Consider the following 24,110-nt stretch of genomic DNA (forward strand, 5'->3'; position numbering starts at 1 on the left):
TTCCATTCTGGTCAAACAGAGTCAGGGTGCTGATATTGTGCATGTTGGCTCACTGGAAACACTCTGCTACACCAGTGGGTCTAAAGTTGTGGTCCAGGGACCCTCATGGGCTTCCAAATGGCCCCTTACAGGTGTGTAACTCTGAGAGTGTACAAATGGAACCAAATGGACCCGTGGTTCCATTTGTACACTCTCAGAGTTATGGGGGTCGTGGAAACAACTGTGCTACAGTAAATGGAACAGAGCCTTCATTAGTATCATTGGTAACACCTGTGAAGGAAGTGATAATATGGCTGCTGTGCATAGAGCCTATTGGCTCCAATATTTAGTTCAGTGACCATGGGGCTAAAGAAGGGTTCAGAAGTTGTGTTCACGTTCACTTCTCACATTGGAATGAACAGACTCGAACCTAATTCCGGTCTCCTAAAAAGGTGTCCTCCTACGTCACGCACATACGGGAAGTAAACCGGAGATGGCATGTGCTTCTTTTTTTTTTGTCTTGGACACAGTTGTCACCTGACTGGGTGTTTGCTACTTCAGAGGTGTTCCTCAGTCCCACAAAGGCAAACTGGTACAGTCTCCAGTACCGCTGGTCTGCAACCTCCACCGAACGCCTCTGCCACCTGTATATGATCTCATTCTTAGGATAGCCATCTACACACACACACACACACACACACACACACACACACACACACACACACACACACACACACACACACACACACACACACACACACACACACACACACACACACACACACACACACACACACACACACACACACACACACACACAGGTTACTATACTTGTGAGGACATAAACGTTTTTGGACAGCGATGTTATGAATGTTTTGTCATTTTTAACCGTAAGCCAAAAATGATCTATAAGGTCACACAGTTGTGAGCTATTTTTGCATGACACTGGCATGACGTCTAACCTCTAAATGTCTAATCCTAATGCCAACCTGAATATTTTCCTAATTGTAAACATATCTCTAAAAGTATATATAGGCTACTGCTCAAAGAAATGTAGGGAACACTTTGATCCCTTAATTATTTTTGATTTTTCATGAACTGTGTACATACTGCTAACAAAAACTGCTCAAAAGAATTAAGGGATCAAAGTGTTCCCTTAATTATTTTGAGCATTTTTTCCAACCATAAAACAGCCATTTTTTCGTGCGAGGACCAGGAAAATGGTCCTCACAATGTTTATTTCTCATATTCTACTATACTTGTGGGGACATTTGGGGACATTTGTTACAAGTGTAGTAACACGCACGCACACGCACGCACGCACGCACGCACGCACGCACGCACACACACACACACACACACACCAGTGGTGTGTTCTAGGTTTAATCGGAGGGTATACGATAATAATTCCCTTAGTAGACGGTATAGTGCTTGCCAACGTGTCGTCACCACGGGGGGGGGGGGGGGGGGGGCGTGGCATAGTAGCTGCAGACATACTTGTGGGGGTCAATGTTAAGTCAACCTGTTCATACCCCACAAAGATGTCCGCGCTCCCAAATGACACTTGTTGACGTTGTAACTATTACTTTTCAAGGAATGGGAAAAATATTACCTGTGTCCCAATGGATCAAATGTAGTTATTTATTAACAAGCAATACTCTTAATTGGTTCAATATTCAGAAAACCCACAGACACACTTACATATTTGTGTGGTCATTTTATCATCTGCTCAGGCAAAATTTGTGTGTATATAATATATGCATTGTGAGCTTGTGGATCTGCAATGTTTTATATACATATATTATATGTATATAAAACATTGCAGATCCACAAGCTCACAATGTGTCACGATGTGACCAATTGTGAGCTTGTAGATCTGCTATATTTGGTACTTTTGTGTGACACTGTTAGTGCGATGAAGTATAGGGCATTCATTTACGAACAAAAAAAAAGAAAACATTAACATTATTAACACATTGAGTGCCAAGGACGTAGATCTACGTCGCCTCAAATCCAACCGCCGGGTGCCATAAACATAGATCTACGTCTTTTACGTTTTTCTTTTATTCCACAAGAGGGCGCTCTAACGCATCCTAGGAATGATCCCTGGACTCTGCTAGAAGGAATTGACGGATGTGACATCATCCCAAAACACATCACTTACGCCCAACACTCCCCGCTGACAGGTGCCGCCCCAGCCCGCAGGAGTATGTGCAATAACCAGTATCACCCTCCCCGCCCAGCTCCCCCCAAACACAGGCCAATTGTGTTCATGTATAGACGCTCGACAAAGTTCATTGGACCACAGTGGATTCCACAACCTCCGTGGTGGTGGGCAGTGACTTTACCACTGCGCCACCCGAGCGCTGGAAGCCATTTTTAGCCAATCAGTGAACAATTTGAAAGACACGTTCTGTTTAATGACTATATATATATATATATATAGTATATATATATATATATATCTATATATCTATATTAGGGGTGTGCCGATATATCGTCCCGCGATATATCGCGATACGTTTTCGCGACGATATGTATCGTTTTTGAAAAAAAAAATATCGTTTTTGAAAAAAAAAAAAATTTTTTTTTTTTTACAATCATAATAATCAGGCATGCAAACGGCCCCGAAGTGAAAAGAGTGACAACATGTTTTTTTTTTCGGGTCAGGTGTCATACTATTTGGATTCAAAACGGCTATTGTAGCTGAAAAGCTACAAGTTTGCATGTCTGAATAATGCAAAAACAGAATTATTTGTTTGCATTTTCTTTTTTTCTCCTCCATATATTTTCATAATAAAAAAAGTGCGTATCGTATCGTATCGAAATCGTATCGAAGTTGTGAGCCAAATATCGTATCGTATCGTTTCGTGAAATTAGTGTATCGGCACACCCCTAATCTATATATATATATAGATATACTGTGTACCGATTTCCTTGATGTTTGGACAAAATATGTAGGAAAACAACTGTCAAAAAATGTGTTTTGCAAAAAGCGGCCTCCTGGTGGTGCTATAACAGACCCATGTGAAATCAAGCGATCAAGCCAACGGTGCCGAAGATTAGCTGTCCACAGACAGAATGACGGACGGATGGAATGACGGACGGACGGACAGGGGGTAAAACATACTCTCTCGCCATGCCTTTCGGCCTGGCGGAGACACATATCCGGTCATAAACTCCCAAACATGCATTTAAAGTCCTCTTCGATCTCGGTGTGAACCTTTCCAAAATGTAACCATAGAAGGAGGGCTAAGCGGTTTCATGCATGAGTGAAGAACGCGGAGACGAGAGGACTTTAAATGCACTGGGAGCGTTGTTTTGGAGTTCATAACCGTTTTTTAAAATATAGTTTTGCTGTTGTTAATGTGGTGTCTGATTGACTTCTTACAAACGGAAATTCTCTGTGTCCAAGACATCACAGGGTAAGTAAGCAATAGAAATAAAGTAGTTTCTTGGGTGAAGTATTCCTTTAAATACAATTTGAAGGTACATTTACTTTACTTGAGTATTTCAATTTCAATTTCTATCCACTACATCTCAGACGCAAATATTGTACTTTTTACTCCACTACAATTATTTGGCATTTGATATTTGACTTTAGTTACAAGGTACTTTTAGTCAGATTTACATAAATAAAACACATAAGCCATATTTCATACTTCAGCTAATCAAAAATAGCCGTCAATGTGTCACGTCACACTTTATTTTTGAAAAAGTTTGACAAAATATGAAAAGTTTGAATACATTTATTTTGGTACTATAGAGTTTAATTTGATGCCAATACTCTTGTAATTTTACTCAAGCAAAATATTGAATACAGGCCTTTAGCTTGAAACAGAGTATTTCCATATTGTGGTATTGACACTTTTTACTTAAAGAATTCGAGTACTTCTTCCACCACTGGTGTGACTGTGACGTTAAGCTAAAGCATGATGCATGAGACATATGACACAATGACAATGACACAGACGGGGGAGCTGTTATTCCAACAGCCTGTCTGAGCTATATATATATATATATATATATATATATATATATATATATATATATATATATATATATATATATATATATATATATATAATATATATATATATATATATATATATATATATATATACACACGCACGCACGCGTGTGTGTGTGCGCACACACACACACACACACACACACACACACACACACACACACACACACACACACACACACACACACGTGTGTGCATGCATGCGTGCGTAACATGCACTTCTTTATTATTGTTTTAATAATGGAGGATAATGGACAGTTGTATGAATAATAGATAGATAGCTACAGACCTAGTTCATAATGATAGATTGCTGCAGGCTGATAGAAGAAATGGGGTCGGACGCCTCAAGCCACATGGCTCTTTTTTGGTGTGTGTGTGTGTGTGTGTGTGTGTGTGTGTGTGTGTGTGTGTGTGTGTGTGTGTGTGTGTGTGTGTGTGTGTGTGTGTGTGTGTGTGTGTGTGTGTGTGTGTGTGTATGGGGGGGGTAGTCTGCAGTACAGCCATGATCTCTAAGGGGAGATTACTGAAGCTGAATAGGAGATGAGCTGGTTGAGCAAACATGGGAAAAAACAAGACACCTACAGCTGGAGAACTCCAGGGGGCAGGAGTGTTCATCCATGGGAAAGTTATGCAGCTTAAGGTAGCACTCCGCATTTATAGTCAACCTGACGGAAAACACACACACACACACACACACACACACACACACACACACACACACACACACACACACACACACACACACACACACACACACACACACACACACACACACACAAACAAATCTCAATGGGGAGCCACATTGTTTGTTTGTTTGTTTTAAAGGTAGTGTAAGTGATATTGTTCAAAACTGAAAGTAGTAATCATCGCTATAGAGTGTTTGTTCAGTAACGGGGGTCTCCCCATCTCTCCAGCTCTTAAGCAGAACATTTTCATTGATAGATCATTTATTAATTGATAATCTGTGATTTTCCTGAGATCCTGAATTTACTATTACTAGTACAAGGCAAGCTATTAGTACCACCCGAGATGGACAATGCTGCAACATTTTGTCGTGAAATGACTGGTGCTTAAATTTACCGAACAACACAACTTCCCCTGTTAATTGATGTTACATCAGTCATTGTCAACTTCAAGATACTGTATTATCAGTCAAACACTGGAACAGGAGCACACAGCAATAGTGGATATAGTAGGAGCTGCAGACCACAGGAGATATACAAATTGTTGCTGTCGGGCAGACACCTCTTACCGTATTTTAACTTTTAGTTTTTTCATAAATGAATGCCTTACGTGATCATACTAGAGCGTCACACAAAAGCATAAAAAATAAGCTCAAAACACGGTGCTAAGTGGTGCGTTTCGATGGGGGGGGGGGGGGGGGGGGGGGGTAGGAACTCGTTTTTACATTAACGACTTGAATCCTAGCATCCGAAGATAGCAGAGTAGACCAAGTACATGTTTTCTAAGTATATTGAGGGTTTAAGTGGTTAACTGTCTGAAAATGCACATTAACATTGAATCCAACGCAACGCTGCACAATGATAGTGCTGTCAAACAATATGAAGCTATCTATGGATCTATATAAAAAAAAGTTTAATCTGCAGCACAAATGTATACAATATGTAGTGGGGGTCCCTGCTTCATCTCTCTCTCAGCTAAGGGGTCACTGTGGAAAGCAGTAGCAGTTGAAACATTTGTGGAGAATAACATGTTGAGCTGCTCAGACAGTTCATTGAATTAATTCAATTGAGTAAATTCTTAGCGTCTTGGTCGACAGTCGATTAATTGTTAGCATCTCTATCCTGTATCCTGTATGTATGAGTTCTCTCTCCTGATTGGATAAAATTGTTATCCTCACCTGAACATGTATTATTCAGTTCACTAAAGAGAGACGGGAAGACCCCTAGCTGTTACTGAACATCAGAATATGTTTAGCACTTATTTTAACAAAATAAATATCACTCACTGCAACTTTAACAACAACCTTTATATAAAACATGGTTTGATATAATATAGTGGCTGCTTAAAATAGCTAAGCCTGATTTAGTTGCATGCCTGAAAATAGCTCGTCTACAAGCTCACCATGTGTTGTGGTGTCACTTTGTGAGCTTGCAGTTCAGCTATTTTCAAGAATCAAGATTTAAAACTTTCATTGTCCAATAAATAGGGGCTCCCCAACAACAACATAAAAACATACACTCATGAAAGACACATAAACAACACTGTAAATCAACAATCGTAAAACAACAAAGTATAAATCAGACGTTACACGACAGAGCACTGATGCACACGCATTAGCTACACAAACAACACAGTTCAGAGGAATCTAATCCACACGCGTGCCCTCCCTCAGTGTGTACATGTACTACCTCAGTGTGTACATGTACTACCTCAGTGTGTACCTGCTCTACCTTTAAAAGTACATTTACTTGAGTACTGTCCTTAAAGGGATATTTCACTACTTTCAAACATGTTTGGGGTCATTTTAATGTCTACTCAGGCTTTTGTAAGGGCCTCAGACAGTTTGTAGCTGGATTAATTTAAATATTTGATATTCACTTTATCAGACACCCCTTCCTATACAAACTCCGTTTTAACCATGATGGATTAATCAAAATCACACATCACTTTTTTTTAATACATTTTTTCTCTTATTTTTATTTATGTATTTATTTTCATTTTCCCCCAAAACATATACAAAATGAATGAAATAAGTTATTGAAAAAACAGCCAACTCACGCGATAATTGTTTCCATAGGATGAGCGGGCCTTAAAGGTAGGGCAAGTGATATTTTTTGGTATTTCTTTGTGTTTGTTAAATAGGTCAAAGTACTATATTCTGATAGTAATCATTGTATACATAGCTTTTGTTTGGTCACAGGGGTCTCTCCAGCTCTTTAGTAAACAGAATATAGTACATGTTCAGGTAGGTGACAACATTTAAGCCACTCAGAAGAGAGCACTGAACATGCATTTTCTGTTCAATAAAAAGCTGGAGAGACATGGAGAGTCCTTTTACTGAACAAACACTCTATAGCAATGAGTACTACCAGAATATAGAGCTATTTAACACATATTTTAACCAAAGTAAATCACTTACCCTACCTTTAAGTGGTTTCTGATTGGCTGAAACTGGGTTAGGGAGCGCTCGGCTGTGTTCCCTTGGTCCGTGCACGAGGCGGTGTTTGACGTCTCAAAGGTATGGAGACGGTGATTTTACAATTCTGTCCCTATATTCGGGACGCTGAGTCGGCTGAAGCTGAATTCGCAAACATTCGGCACGGCGACTCGCTCAACTGAGCTCGTTCGGCGGTGCCTCTCGTGGCTCAAGGCCGCTTCAGATGCATTAGGAGGACAATATCAGAACCAAGGACGGGTGTTTTCGATGAATCCGTCATCTTTAAAATGAATATCAAATATCAAAATACTGAATCAAGACGTTCAAATTACCCCAAACATGTTTGAAAGTGAAATATCCCTTTAAGTATACTTTTTTTTTGTTTTTTTTTTACTTACATTTCAAAGACAAATATTGCAGTTCTAACTGAACAAATTTTTTAGGAAGGGATAATGTACATTATCCACTTAACACATTGACTGGCAGGAATTAATTGATTAATTCATCATCCTTGCCAGCATTTTTACCTTATTTTGAAGATCCACAGAGACCCACGGAAAGCCACGATGTGAACACGGATGTAAACAAAGCTGTCTTGGGGGAGGGGGAAGGTCTCGTCTATCCAACATTTTTTACCGCGAACGTCCATACTGTTGGAATCGTTGAATATGGCTCGTTTTCATCAGCTCATCAGAGCTAGATGTGTTTGGGTGTCAATGGATATTTTTTTTTGGGGGGGGGGGTGGCTTCATTTCTGCTTCTATGATTCTCTCGCAGTCAAGAGATCATTAATAGGTTGCCCAAGAGCGCCCTATACCGTAATCACTGAAAATATGATTTGTTTTTGAAAGGATGCATGTATGCGTTCTTCGCAGGCAAGTGTTGGATTTGAAAGGACGCATATACAGTATGCGCTCTTGGCACTTGGCAGGCAATGTGTCAAAGGGCAAGACCACTTTGGTAGAGGTTTGGGTTGTGTGGTTACCTTGCCATGATGTAACTCCTAAGGTGGACACCAAAAAGTATTGCTCCATTGATAAAAAAAAAGATAATTCCAAATATGCTCTCAAAGTCACTCTTTTAGCACTTTAACGTAAAGTTGATTCAGACAACATAGAACATCACCAAACCCAGTACTGTTTTTTTTTTTAAATATACAAATTCTACAATAACTTCCTGTTGATTTTGCCTTTCTTATTTGGAAGAAAACCCAGACCGGATCCGGATCTTCAAATAGTAAAATCAACAGAAAGTTAACATTTTTATATATTAAAAAAAAACAGTACTGGGTGTGGTGATGTTCTATAGTGTCAATGTAAGTCAATGAAGAGCATATTTTGAATTATCAATTTTCAATCAATGGAACAATTATGTAAATCATGACAAGGTAACTACACAACCCAAACCTCTACCTTAAGTGGTCTTGCCCTTTAAGCCCTATTTCAAACATAGTGAAAATAACAGATCTACAAGTTATTTGCACTATTATTGAGATCAGGCTGAGGGTCTGATAGGCAAATCAGAAAATCAATCAAGCCGAGAGTCTGATCACTGGTCGAGGTGGGGTAAGATGCCTAAATAATAGCCAGAGCTCTGATCAACAGTCTGTGACAGGTCTTGGAGGCATGTGGAGTGATCCTGGCTTGTGAATCCCAGACGAACTTCGGAGCTTTTGTCAATTATAGGAAAAAAAAAATAGGAATAGGAATTATAGTTGTAGGATGATGAAGGCTCTGTTCCATTTTGTGTAGCACAGTGGTTCTCAAAACTTTTTTATTTCAACAACCCCCATAACTCTGAGAGTGTACAAATGAAACCAAATGGACCTGTAGTTCCATGTGGACACTCTCACAGTTACACACCTGTAAGGAACCCCATCAAGGAACCATGAGGGTCCCTAGACCACATTTTGAGACCCACTGGTGTCATAGAGTGTTCACAGTGAGCCAACATGCACAATATCAGCACCCTGACTCTGTTTGACCAGAATGGAACAGAGCCTTCATTATTATAATTGACCTGTGAAGGAAGTAAGGAAGGGGGCCAATTTATTTCCAATATAGCTGCCATACATAGAGCATATTGGTAACGACTACATTCGGGAGAAAAGGGAATAGAAAGCACATTACATGACGTTACCTGAGTGTGTACATGACTCTGCCGTTGCTCCACAGCCTCAGCAGGCGGTTGGGGGTGGTGATCCAGTGGGCGTCAGACTTGCGTGAGTTTCTGAAGAAGGTGTCGGGGATCCAGATCTTTCCCACCATGTTGCTGTTGAGCATGAGCAGCTTCATGCTGCTGTTGAACTTCAGCCGGCTGTCGTACCACGTCTGAGCAAAGAAGATGTCGATGGTGTACTCCTTCAAAAGCAGAGTGGACAAACAAAATGCGTCGAGCAGACAAAACAAAATCAATCAATCAATCAATCAATCAATCAATCAATTGATTAATTAATTAATTAATTAATTAATCAATCAATAAATCAATCAATCAATCAATCAATCAATCAATCAATCAATCATCCACTTACTACTTTGAAAATATTCCTCACACTCTTGAAAGACATTTCCCAAACTGAGTTTCCCCATTTTCCCAAACTGGGAGTTCTTCGATAGGCTCTATGCACAGCAGACATATTGGGAATGAATTGGGCCCCTTCCTTACTTCCTTCACAGGTGTTACCATTGATACTAATTAAGGCTCTGTTCCATTTAGTGTGGCGTAGTGGTTGTCTTATTTTCAAGGACCCCCATAACTCTGACCCATAAGGGTCCATTTGGTTCCATTTGTACACTCTCAGAGTTAAACACCCACCATAAGGGGCCATTTGGGAACCAAAATGGAGTGTTTCTAGTGAGCCAACATGCACGATATCAGCACCCTGACCAGAATGGAACAGAGCCTTCATTAGTATCATTGGTAACACCTGTGAAGGAAGTAAGAAGAAGCCCAATTTCTTTCCAAAATGGCTGCTGTGCATAGAGCCTATTGTATTTCTACAGTTCTATAAACTGATGCGTGCGTTAGTGCGTGCATGCGTGCGTGCATGGGTGCACGCTAATCTCTCTCACACTGCTGGACCTAAATGTCTTGTGTACAATGCCAGGAGGCCACACAAGTACCTGCACACTTTATTGTCTCCGCCAGCGAGAGAGTATGTTTTACCCTGCGTCCGTCCGTCCGCCTGCCTGTCTGTCTGTCTGTCTGTCTGTCTGTCTGTCTGTGTGTCTGTCTGTCCGTACGTCTGTGACCAGCTAATCTCTGGCTCCGTTGGCTTGATCGCAGTGAAACTCTGCACACACACTCCCTGGATGCCAATTCAGAACCTCTGCCCCAGATTTTTCACATGGGCCTGTTATAGCGCCACCAGGAGGCCGCTTTTTGCAAAACACATTTGTTTACAGTACTCCTATAGATTTTGTCCAAACATCACGCGAATCGATACACAGTATCTCTATAGTCGTTAAACGAAAGGGGTTTTTCCGATTTTTCATGTTCCATCCTGATTTGCTAAAAATGACTTCCAAAGTGCTCCGTTTTGAACAAAATGCCTCAAATTATGAACACAGCATGCAATTTGCATGACATTGTGCACACACATTCTCACTAGGCAGAGGAAGAAATGCCACTTGAAAAAATTCAAATCAGCCCCATGGTGGCGCTATTACAGGCCGATACATGTTTTTACCTTTAACTGCAGCGATCTGTGTACAACTTTGTAGGCGCACTCCCTAGAGGCCAGGGAAAAACCTTTGCCCTGCATTTTTCACATCTGCCTTTTGTAGCGCCACCAGGAGGCCAACTTATATAAAACACATTTTTGGATATTACTCCTTCAGATTTTATCCACATTTCACGCAAATCGGTACACATGCTCTCTATAGTCATGTGATCAAGACGGATCTGTTAGATTTTTCATATTCCATCCTCATTGGCTAAGATTGACATCTAAAGTTTGCAGGAGTGTCCCGTTTTGAACAAAATGTTGCATATCATGAACGCAGCATCCAATGGCGGTGAAACTTTGCACGCACATTCGCACTACGTTGAGGAACAAATGCCACCCTTTTAACATTGGCCTGTTATAGCGCCACCAGGAGGTCTAATTTAGCAAAACTTTTTTTTTTAACAAAATGCCTCAAATCATGAATGCAGTGTCCGATTGCCGTGCAAGGCCTAAGAAGAAATGGCACCCTTTTCACATTGGCCTATTGTAGCGCAACCAAGAGACCACATTCACCTACCTGACCCGGCGGAGACCTGTGCTCCGAGGAGCACTTTTTCTTGTTTATTTACTTTTCACATAATGATATATATCATTTTTAAATATAACATGGATGCGCGTTCCTGTTAGGGAGCCTGCCTCCATGTTAAACACGCGTGCGCGTTCCCGACCAGGAACGCACCTCCATGTTAAATTCTATGTTTAGAAAAAGGTACGAAATTCTGTGTGCCTTTTGGAAATGTATGAATTAAAAATGTTTTCTCTCTTTTTGTTATTTATGTCACCTGTGTCCTGTTATATAGTTGCCCCCTCAGTTGGATCTTGACCATACATGACCGAGTCCAGGAGCTAGAGTGGAGGAGGTGCTCATAGACGGGGCTATAGGACCATGGCAGCATTACGTTGTATTCACACCCACACTCCTCTCTGCTGCCATGTTTAGTGACATTACTTTTACAGTCCAACTCTGCAGTCTTCACTGCGCACAATCTGTTCAATAATTGTACTTTTACTTGCACCAAGGTTACTATAGTTCTGCATATAGTATTAGATTATTATTATTGTATATTTTTGTATTTGTTTTTGTGTTTAATTATAATATGGGGTAGTCAGTGGTAAGATTTAAAAAAGCTCATAAAAATTGTGAATATGGCCAATCTATAAACTCACTTAAAAGAAAAACCTGTAGAATACGTCCAGTCTCAAATGTCAGCAGTCAACAGATACTGATGAGACAATCAGAAAAACTCATCCATAACCGGGGATGTGCGCAGTGGGTACATCCACACATGAGCGCACGCTAGCGTGAATTTGACGCCCGGAAGTCGGAAGTTCCGGTCCGGTTTTTCCTATAACATGGGAGTGGACGGGACTTCCGACTTCCGGGCGTACATTTGCACGCTAGCATCAGAATCAGAATCAGAATCAGAATCAATCTTTATTGTCACATCACATTACAAGTAAGTGGGTGAAATTCTTGGTTGTGCAGGCTCATCATTGCAGTTAAAAGATAGTCATCTCATAGAGAGAGGAGAAGCATAACGTGCATAATATGACTAAACTACATATATAATATCTATAATAATGTGAGTGAGTGCATAAAAGTGTTTACAAGAAATGTCCCTTTTAAAGCACATTCCACAGTTCTGTGCAGTGTCACCAGACTTTAGTTTCTGTTCAGCAGCCGGATTGCTGCGGGGTAGAAACTAATAGCGTCCTGAGCGTACTAGCGTACGCTCATGTGTGGATGTACCCAGTGCGCAACCATACTGTATTATTGCAGACTTTGGGATTATGCACTTTGTATGTGTAGTTTAACTTTTGGAGCGGATCGCTGCTCATTCGATCCTGCTGGCTGCCAGCAACAACCCGGTCATTTACGACCTGTCGTTGCGTCGTTAACGCAACCATGAGAAGTCCATTACGTTGTTTGAGCTAAGCTATGTGTGCTAATATGACGTTCATTCTAACATTGTGCGTGTCATCAAACACGTTGAGCAACAGTGCAATGGACATAGGAGATATGTCCAAAGCGCCCTTCGGCTCAAAATGCGCGAAGTGGGTAATGCGGTATGGTGGAATGGATTACGGACTGTCTCTCTGGTAGACCGCAGTATGTGAGATTGCAGGGATGCCAGTCTGATGTAAAAAAGTAAAACTACCGCCGTTACTGTAACGGAATACTTTTTTGGGTAACGGAGTAACCTAACGCGTTAGTTTAACACGTTAGGTTACGTTTTCAAATAAGTAATCCCTTAGTTTTTAAAAAGATTTCCCTCATTTTGTTGGCACAGACATAAAAAAGAAAGCCCCGAGTCATATTTCCTCCTGATTTTGCCAACACGGAATACACGTACTGAAGATGGTGTGTGTGTGTGTGTGTGTGTGTGCGCGTGCGTGCGTGCGTGCGTGCGTGAATTTTACAAACGGAGACAAGCTGAGTCGGTCACATGTCCAAGGATTCGTGAGTGATGTCACATCATCGACGAATCCTTGGTATCTTTATGCCGTGCTACTTGACCCATGACCTTGTGATCCAAATGCAAGAGCTTTTTTTTTTTATCTACTCAAGCTTTTGTGAGCACCCCAGACAGTTTTTAAGGGGGGCCGTGTGTTTTTTCAATTACGTTTTTCATTTATTTAATTATTTAATTTAATTTAATTATTTTCATTTTCCAAAACAATGCTTTTTTTTTTTTAAACACGCCCCCCTCACATTAGAAGGCCGATGTCAATCAACAGAACCAAGGATGGGTGTTTTCAATGAAATGGAGTTTGAAGTTACAATGGGTTTGTATAGGAAGGGGGCTTGAATGATAACATTAATCTAAAAACTGAATCAAGCAACTTAAAAACTGTCTGGGTACTCTCAACAGCCAGAGAAGACCTTAAAATGACCCCAAACATGCTTGAAAGTGAAATATAGGTTCGGTTAGTTATCCTTTTTTTTTTGTAAAGCCTTTATTCAGTTAGCTAAAATGTTTGTCAATTCTAGTTTTAGTTATTTTGTTAATTTTGTAACTATAATAATGCTGGTCTCACCATGTTAATGGGGTCTACAGGTCCAATGCTGTTGACATATACCGCTGTCTCGATCACCGTGGGCCGCACTGAAACACAGAAATAATCCTATTGTTTTACTGCAGTAAAAGTAGCAATACCACAATGTAGAAATACTTGATAAATACTATAAATATTGAACACATGAGAAGTATTAACAAGAGCTTTTAACTGAATAATAACTAACTACATTGGATCCATTGGAACACATGTTTTTATTCTTTTAGTTTTCCATTTCTGAATTCCTGAAAAAGGAACCGTTTTGGACATACAAGCAGCGGTGGACAAAGTATACAAAGTAAACACTCAATTATTCAAATGCACACATTACAAAGTTAATTTTCTTGTTAATGGCAATGCATTGCTGTATTGACATTTAGAAAATGAAAATAAAAACTGTAAAAATAAATTAAGAAATTGTGAAAATAGAAAATCTACAAGTTCACAATGTGTCACATCTTGTGAGCTTGTAGATCAGCTATTATTGTAACTTTGAGTCCAAAGACATGGAGTGGAGTCAAAAGTGCAACATTGCTATTTTAAATGTAGTGGAGTGAAAGTCATGCACGAGCTTGCAAAAAAAAGAACTGAAGTGCGCTCCTCGGAGTGCAGATCCTCGCCAGGCCAGGTTGCCTACCCAGGGCCCGCAAACTTTGGAAGGCAGTCATAGCCAATTGGAATGGAAGCTTCAAAATCTTCAAAATCTGACGGATACATCTTGATCACATGGCTGCAGAGATAATGTCTATCGATTTGTGTGGGGTTTGGACAGAATTTGTAGGATTTGCCATGATCCAAGGAATCCAGAAAAGAATGGTGGGCTGTGGACAGTTCAAAAACCCGCCTAACTGTGACATCATCGATGGGGAATCAAAGCAAATAGAAACTTCAGCCTTTTTATTCCTGGGAAGTTAGCATTCTTTATTACACGGTTTGGTTGAATGTGTGATTCTGATTGGTCAATCACTGAATTCAGCGGTGTGTTATTTCTGATTGGTCAATCATTAAATTCAGCTGTGTATTATTTCTGGATAATGACCGATGAGCTCAATAACAGACCGCTGTCTGATCAGAGACTCAGAGCACCTGCTGTGCTGCTTGATTTTGTGCCGTATCCAACATGACAGCCATGTAAACAAACACACAATGTCATTTACAGCTAAACATTGCTCTCAAGAATGTTTTTGAAGCGAGAAATAGACAATGCAGTAACCAAAAATGTATTGTATTTGATCAACACTTCCTTGTCCTCCCAGCGCAACACTTATGGAATACTTTCATTACCGTAAGCATTACCCCTTGCATAATGGAAGATATTATTCTCGCATTAATATATTTATTTTTTAGACATTTTTGGGGCTTTTCTGCCTTTATTTACAGTATAGTGGCAAGTGGAGATGGACAGGAAACAGGGAGAGAGAGATGGGGAGAGACTTGCAGTAAAGATCACCGGGGATGGGAAATTGTCTCTGTCGGGTGGAAACCTAATTATGTCCAAAAATGTTACTTTTCAGGATTCAAAATAGCAAAAATAGCATATCTACAAGCTCAAAACGTGACACTTCGCACCGCGTTTAGATCAGATATTTTTTATACTTTTGTGTGACACTCTAATATGATCAAGTAGGGCGTTAATCTACGGGGAAAAAAACACAAAAAGTTAAAACCGGGAAAGTACCTCTGTCATTTAAAATCTCCGCGTTGGCTATTCAAATATAGCAGATATACCTGCTCACATCTGCTTGTACATCTGCTATTTTTGGACATTTTTGAAACATCTTGAAAGTTTGAGAACTACTGATTTAGAAGGCATTTGTAGAATCGGCGTTGGGTGTTAATCCGTTAAAATATGTACTTAGTTACTTGCCTCCTATGTCCGGTCGCAGCTTGTTGTCGTAGCCTTGCAGCAGTTTGTTCAGGATCAGAGTGACATCGCTCTCATAGACTTTAGGTGACAGAACCCAGGTCTTATTAATGGGAACATCTTCATAGTCCTCCTCATCCTGTTTACTGGGCTCGATGGCTGCACTGTGGACACACACACACACACACACACACACACACACACACGCACGCACGCATGCACGCACGCGCGCGCGCAGAAGCACATGCACACGTACACGCTTGTTACATAGTCATGGCTTAAACATTCTGGGAACTATGTTATACTGAATTGTGCAGTTAGACCTCTTAACCATTAATAATAATAGTAATAATAATTATAATATCTTTATAGTTAGAGTTAAGAGTTAAGATTGTTTTTGGCGGGCGGGGTTGAAATCGGACCTAATGACACAACACAGTCAAGTTCAATACAAATCATACCAATATTGTTGTGCTTAATCTACCAGGCATACAGAGTTGTGTAGATATATTGCCACAATGAACCAAATGTTCAAACCTTGGCAGATATAGTCACTTGTTGATATTCTCAATAGCTTTAATGAATTCTTTGACCCCAAAAACATATTTTGACACCATGATTGACCTTCTAAGTGGCCTGGAAGCTGAGATATTGGCACTTATAGATATTACATGGTGGCCATCTTTGAGATCCAAGATGGCCCCCATCTTGATGACGTGGCTCCCCTTCCAAAATGAAACTTATCGTGATGGAGAGCATGTAGAAAAAAAAGTTGGCGTTTTTGTCAGCTGTGTCCACATTTTTCTAAAATCTGGTCCTAAGCAACCTGACTAAACGTGGACTTGTGGCTATCAGCGCTTGCTTGGGACCGTGGATGGAGAGCCCGTACATAGCCTCTCGACTGTAGTAAAAATAAAAAATATACTTTTGCTACTCACCAAAACAAAGACGGTTTTAAGGTGTCGAAGGCCTACTTTCCATAGTGGGAACACTAGGAGCCCCCCACCTCACGTCTAAAATACACGTTTTTGCCAGAAAATAAAATATTCCACCGGATGGGGAAACAAAATTGTTATTCCATTGAGCCCCTACAGATCTGGTCAATGGAATGTGTTACCCGATGTGTTACCCGATTACCCTCGGACGCACGGTAAGAAGTTGTCTAATATTACTCTCCTCTTATCAAAAAACCCAAAAATTAAAGTCATAACCAGGGGTGCACATAACTGGTGCGCACCCAAAATAAAAAATGCGCACCACATCAGGCAACGCGAGGCGCTTTTGCGCACCAACAGCTGGGACAGGAATTTCCAAGCTTTTATTTTTTAGCAAAACTAAAAAATAAAAGCCTGGAGATCGAGGCTAGGAATTTACTTCCTGAAGCCACACTCACACAATCACTCTAAAGCACCCGTCGGCCCCATGTACAGCCATTAGGCGGAGGGGTAGAGATATGACTCGCGTCGCCTCGCATCGCCCCGCATTGCCTCGCAGCCAGCAGCGGCTGTTAGAGGCACTCGTCACCGATGATGAACGCACCGTAATGGTGCAAAATATGCCGTGAACGTCCCAATCTGGCGGATAAAATCAGCGCAGCAGCACAGGGCACCAACCTTGTGGGCTTTATCTAACAGCGTGAGAAAAAAAACGGCGGAAATCCCCTTTGTTGACAAAACTGTCCGGTGGGCACCGTGCTGAAGCCCCCCCCCCCGTTGACAAAACTGTCCGGGCTGAACCCCCCCCCCCCCCCCCCCCCCGTTGACAAAACGGGACGGGCGCCATGCGCACCAAGTCACATGTCCAGGTGCTCTTCTGCGTACCAGACCTAAAAAGTTATGTGCACCCCTGGTCATAACCCTTAACTAATATAGTTGGTTTCACTATTTAGTTTAGCCTGTTACTATAGCATTTGTATGTGTGCATGTGGGTGTTTATTATTGTACATCTATACATTATTGTATATGATTATATATTATATAAAATATTCAAATATATTTGAATATTCAAAATAATAAAGCATTGGAATTCGAATAGGATTATAGAGGAAAACTGACAGCCCTAATGTCTGAAGAGTGCAAAATGACTGTGGAAAGTAGACTGTCTAAGTAATCAAATGGCAGGTGTGGGGAATTTGACAGATGTGGGGAATTTGCCAAATCAAGTTTAGGATGAGGTCGCCATCGCAATCAATTGGCTGATTTGGGCCACGGCCAGAGCCTTTTCTTGTGGTTCTGGACAACCGCCTATCCGACCGACTTGATGCCGGGCACACTCCCTCATGTCGTCTACGATGTGTATGACGAATTTGAAGTAGGTCTCGAGATACGTGGATTACAGACATACGTGCATACGTACAGAGATGCTTTGCATTCATTTTAAGATGAGCAAATTAATCACCAAAACTGGAAACGGCTATACTTTTGCTTTTCGCACCATTAAACACTTCGGCATCCTCAATAGTGTGGTCACTAAGTTGAGGACCTTTAACCCCTTACGTAGATGGTTATGCTCTACAAACACATCCCAGCGCATCTTCATATATCCTACAATGCATGTATGTACACGATAATTGCTCCTCACTGCATTAGAAGCAGTGCAGCAACCACTGTTGTCTATGTAACTGACATCTTGCTTCTATCGAGTGTCTACTTCCTCATGATGTGAAAATCGAACGCACAGCAAAGTAAACAAAGTACATCCAGTTGAAATGATAGTAGGAAAAGGAAGCACAGGTCCTCAAACTAGTGACTCAGCATCATACACTGCAGGATATATGAATAAGACATGCTAGGATATGTTTGTAGAGCATAACCACCTCTTTAAAGGGTTTGGTTAAAATCCTGAACTTAGTGACCAGTCTGACCACACCATTCAGAATGCAGTGTTTTTTTTTGGCAAATTGGTGCGAAGACAACATCAATGAAATTTGGTCATGCAAATTATGCCAATGAAGAAAATATTTATGACATGATGAAATACTGGACTTGAAAACTAAGATTTCAAATATTAAGTTTAAGTCTAAGAAAGAAAAGTAGCAATTCTCAGTTTTTTACATAGCTATTACATAATCTACGCTAATAAGGAAAGATGTCATGTCACCTTGGTAATACATTTATTTTGGATGTCACAAAGATCGACTTAGACTCTTAGATAATCTTTGATCATGATCCTAGGTGGTCTAGAACCTGAGATACTGGTAAATTAGGAGTAGGTGGCGGACATTTTTGAAAATATCTGCCATGGTTACCACGGGACAAATCTGCAATGGCCCTATAGCCAAAAATGGTTCTTAGGGCATGCTCTAACAGTGTCAAATTACATGCTCTTATCGTAAAGTGCAAGATTTTTAGCTTAGCGTGAGGAGACCATGTTTTTTCATTTATTTTTAATATGTTTTAGGGGGAAAACAAAAGAAATTAAATACAATAAAAAAATCAATAAAATAAAGGAAAAAAGCAATCGAAAAAACACGTCCCCCTCACGTATTTGGAGGGCAGGATGAGTCACCAGAACCAAGGACGGGTGTTTTTGATGAATCTAACATGTTAAAAATTGAGTTTGAACGATCTATGAAACGATCTATTGCTTGGTTGCATATTATAGATATGATGCAAATGCAACAAATGTTATTTATTTTCATTTTTCCGTTTCTGCAAGTGTGGCCACAATTTCACATATTGGACTTTCATGCCAACTCCAATGTTGCACTATTCATTTATAATATTGACCACATCTTATGAACGCAGTCTTACCATCTGATGAGGATACAGTATGGATGAAATCTAGCCATCAGTCCATTTCCGATGTAGGACGGTGGGGATATGTTGGGGATATTGATATCAGTAATCAATAAAGCTTTGATAAAAAACATATTGGATATCAGCGGATTCCAGCATCATATTTTTTACCTCGGCAAAGGTGAGCGAGCAATTGTTCAGTACAAAGAACAAATGGAAACAATTGGCAGAACGACTACATTAATTAGGGAGAAAAGGGGGTAAAAATAAAGACCCAAAAAAGAAATCAAAAAGAAGGGGCTTATTTAATGTCCTCTCCAAGTTTTATTAGCCTTTGGTCGTGAGGTTAAACATTGTAAACTTCTTATTCTCATTACACACATGAGAGTAGGCTATTACTTTATTAAGGGATTCGCTTGCCAAAATACACTGATCTACAAGTTGTCAAGGCGGTGCATCGAGACAGGTGTGTTGGTGGGTTTGGGTACCACACAATGTCATTTACATTTATAATTAAATATTGCGATGCAGTAACCGAAAATGTATTCTATTTGATCAACACTTCCTTGTTTTCCGAGGCGACTGTGTCCACCCAGCGCAACACTTATGGGATACTTTCATTTCCGTAAGCAAGGAAATACTTTGTTTTGTTGTTACTTTTGGCTTAATTTATTAATTCATGTATTAAGCGGCCGTGTAATAAATGAGAGAAACGTGAGAAATAAAACTGTTCAGGGTGATTATGGCACCTCTGCTACGTGTCGGCCCTTAATCACCCTGTTGGGTTTTATTTCTCAACAATGACCGGCTGGCCGTCAATTATCCCTTGCGTATAACTGTGTGTATAACAGAGGGTCACAGCAAGGTTCACTGTGAGTGAAGGTGTGTCTAATAGTAGTGCTCAGCAGCCCTATAATCATTGGCGGCGGGTGAGCCTGACAATTGGGAAGGCTATAGGAGATCTGGCTTGAGGCTGGGTGGTTCACCCGCGCGCTGTGAAACAAAATATTTTTTTTGGACAGATTTTGTTAGTTTCTTTTTGGTTTTTGGTTACTTTATTTCGGTTTTAGGGTTAGGGTTGGGGTTAGGTTAGGGATATGTTTTTTAATTCTGATTTTTGCCTGATTTTACTGATTTATTATCAAAAAATGTACTAAATAATGCTGCGCACATATATTATATATAATTTGCACAATTCCCAGAATTTCCCAGCATAACATTTGGGAAGGCTTAGCCTACCCTAGCCTTCATTACCCGCCGCCTATGCCTATAATTACAAAGGACACACAAAACTACCAGTGCAACACTAAACGATTCACTGCTGATTCCAAATAACCAGTGGTGGACAAAGTATATACTGTTCAATACTGAAGTAAATACTCTAGTATTCAAATCTATGTTAAAAAAATACATATTCTTCAATTATGCCGGGACAATATATTTTAAAAGATCAAAGTGTTGACTATTAAACCATGTAATGGGCCAACTCCCACAGTTAGTTTTATTTTAAAGATGTCAACTCCATAAGATGGCATATCTGAAGGAGTTGGCATCTGACGGAGTCTGACGGAGTGAACAAAATGTTTTTTTCATTCCACAGCACAGTTGTAGTGAGTTAATTGACTATTCATTTATTCAAAGTTGCTTAGGTTCTATTAGGTAACTAATAGAATCCCACTTTTTTTTATTTTAGTTTGGATTTAGAAGGACTGACGAAGTTGACATGTTATGGTTGGGACACACCAGATAGTAATATTATTTAGTGCATTTATCAAAAAATAGAAAGCTTATCAGAGCTTTCGCAGCTTTCCCGCCTTTTTTTAAACCGGGAAGTGAGACAGGGGACCTTAGAATATAGCTAAAACCTGTTTATGCCTGATTAAATTGTGTTTTTGTAGAAATCTGATGGAGTTGACACCTTTAAAAGGCAAAAGCTTCTACAAAAAAAAAAAAAAAAAAAAAAAAAAAAGGTTTATATACATTGTACATTCTTACACGTTATCAATACACATGGTTAGTTTTTTTAATGCTTTTAACAAAAATAAATAAAAACATTTTTGAAGTTGTGAATCCTTCTGGCAGAGTGCAAGTTTAGATAAAACATTTAAAAAAAAGGAAACCAGACCAAAACATTGTATCAATCTTATGTAATTCATATATATATATATAGAAATCCTTTAAGAATATATTTTCCCCAAACTATTTCTCCGCCCCTGCAGGTCCGCGGACCCCGTGTTGAAGACCCATGGTGTAAGTGGTTAATGTAAGCTTAGAGGTCTGTACTGTACAGAATGAGCTGTGTGCCTCTCCAGTTACACTGAGAATAGACGTGACTGAAGCAAGCTCAGAAGAAGTACTCTGTAAAAGTCCTGTATTCAATATTGACTTTGAGTAAAAGTACAAAAGTATTGACACAGTGCCATACAGTACCAAAAGCAAAAGTACTCATTATGCAGAATGTCCTATTTTAGAATTATCATTTATTACATTTGTCTACAGTAGTAGTGTTTAACATTTCAAATGGCCATAACTCAGTGACCATTGCTCTGATCAGTGCAATGTTGGACATTAGACTGGATTTGAAGGCCGCCTGAAAATCGAGTAATCAAAATCTGCAAAGTAAGCTGTCAAATCATTGTAGTGGCGTATTAAGCATTATAATATTTACCTTGAGATGAAGTGGAGGAGAAAAGTATTGGAAAATGGACATAATGAAGTAAAGTAAAACTATGTAAGAATTGTACTTAAGTACAGTACTTGAGTAAATGTATAGTTACTTTCCACCACTAGTCATACAGTATATATGACAATTGCTGTGAAACTGTCAACATTAATTCCCTACTTTGACATACAAGCGTGATGCGCAAAAGATGGAAAAGTAGCAGATCTGCAAGCTCACAAAGTGCCGATCTCCTCTGCTTTTGATATCCCCCCTCTGCTCATTCTTTTTTACGTCCGGTTGATGTTTTATCCTAGCCTGGCATGGCCAGACTAATATCACAGCAGTTTTTTTTTTTGCAATGGCAGATTCGTCTGGAACCAGGCTAGTTTTATCCCAGCTTCTTTCTTTCTTTCTTTCTTTCTTTCTTTCTGTCTTTCTGTCTGTCTGTCTGTCTGTCTGTCTGTCTGTCTGTCTGTCTGTAAGTTTAATATTTATGTTTTGATTATATCACTATTTCACTATTTAATTAAAACAATTATCTTAACCACATTAAACCTGGTACAGTATGTGACGACATTTTCAGAATTTGTCATAAGTTGTCAAGCTCATCAGGACATGTTGTGATCGTCCGTTTCCAAATATTTATATACATATATATTTATATTTGTATAGTAATAATAACCCAGCAGTGACAATGTGTATTGCAAGGTTGCCAAAACGAAAGATTAGTGTCACCTATAGTTGAATTGCCCAAGGTTGCCACCTGACTTCAGTGACATTGCCTACAAGGATGCCTCTCAATGTCCAGGGGTCGTTGAGGGGGTTCCAGGGGGTCCCCAGCCAAAACGACTTAAATATGAAAATACAGAATATAGTATCGCAATCCGTTTAACCACGTTAACCCTTAATAGCCTACCATATGTCGGCTATTTGAAAATAGCAGATCTACAAGCTCTCAATGTGTTGCCATGCAAAGCGTTGTGAGCTAGCTGTAGATTTTTTTAATTTTTTTTTTTGATGGAAAAAACAAAAATGTGGAATATTTTTTAACAACACAAATCTTGTATGGGGGGTCCCTGGCGCATATTACATTCAGATGGGGGGGTCCGTGGACAAATGCATAGCCTATTAATCTTGGGGGGGTCCTTGACATTGAAAAGGTTTCAGAACCACTGGCCCCACAAGATGCATTAATCATCATCTGTTATTACAGAGAGATTCCCCATTGCTATTCAGGCAACACTAAAGGACACCACGGTGCTATGACATGCGCGTGTTGTGTCACGGCAGTGTGCGTGTGTTGTGTGCACGGCAGTGTGCGAGCGAGGCACTGGCCATGGAGCACAAAGCGACTCGTCTGAGCAAAGAAAAAGACCCGCAAAACATCTGCAATCTGCAACAATTGTTGTCACACAAACGCACGCACGCACAGCACATACACACGTGTGTGTGTGTGTGTGTGTGTGTGTGTGTGTGTGTGTGTGTGTGTGTGTGTGTGTGTGTGTGTGTGTGTGTGTGTGTGTGTGTGTGTGTGTGCGGCTGTTTGCGGCCAGGATCGAGGAGGGAGGGTCATTCAGTCCCCTCTATAAAGCCCCCCATATGGAAGTTGGGGGGAGAAAAACACTCACCACAGTCCGATCACACAGCAGCAGAGCAGCCAGGGATTCACCGCGATGTTGCGTGATGGTTTTCCTTCCATCCTGATCCTCCTCCTCATCATGCTGGTCACCTTCATCTGCAAACAGCCACGGTGGTTGTGTTCTAGAGAGAGTGTGTGTGTGTGTGTGTGTGTGTGTGTGTGTGTGTGTGTGTGTGTGTGTGTGTGTGTGTGTGTGTGTGTGTGTGTGTGTGTGTGTGTGTGTGCGTGCGTGTGTGTGGAGGGGGGTGGGGGGTGCGCGACGCCTCGACACGCAGCTATAGGTGGATGAGGAGT

At 40.3% G+C, this 24,110-nt stretch overlaps 1 protein-coding gene across 1 annotated transcript in view; it reads right to left on the reverse strand.

Annotated features, from left to right (window-relative positions):
• Nucleotides 1-23,897, reverse strand: part of gabrg1 (gamma-aminobutyric acid type A receptor subunit gamma1) — a gene marked incomplete at both ends in the record, with an annotated part of 29,759 nt that extends 5,862 nt beyond the window's left edge. The window contains 6 exons of the mRNA XM_084045948.1: nt 517-654; nt 4,592-4,674; nt 9,270-9,490; nt 13,897-13,964; nt 15,782-15,942; nt 23,806-23,897. Coding sequence (XP_083902074.1) covers nt 517-654; nt 4,592-4,674; nt 9,270-9,490; nt 13,897-13,964; nt 15,782-15,942; nt 23,806-23,897 — 763 coding nt within the window. The remainder of the gene's footprint in view (nt 1-516; nt 655-4,591; nt 4,675-9,269; nt 9,491-13,896; nt 13,965-15,781; nt 15,943-23,805) is intronic.
• Between the last annotated feature and the right edge of the window lie 213 nt (nt 23,898-24,110).

This window comes from Gymnoscopelus microlampas (assembly GCF_963454915.1).
Source record: "Gymnoscopelus microlampas genome assembly, chromosome: 20".
Taxonomy (NCBI): domain Eukaryota; kingdom Metazoa; phylum Chordata; class Actinopteri; order Myctophiformes; family Myctophidae; genus Gymnoscopelus; species Gymnoscopelus microlampas.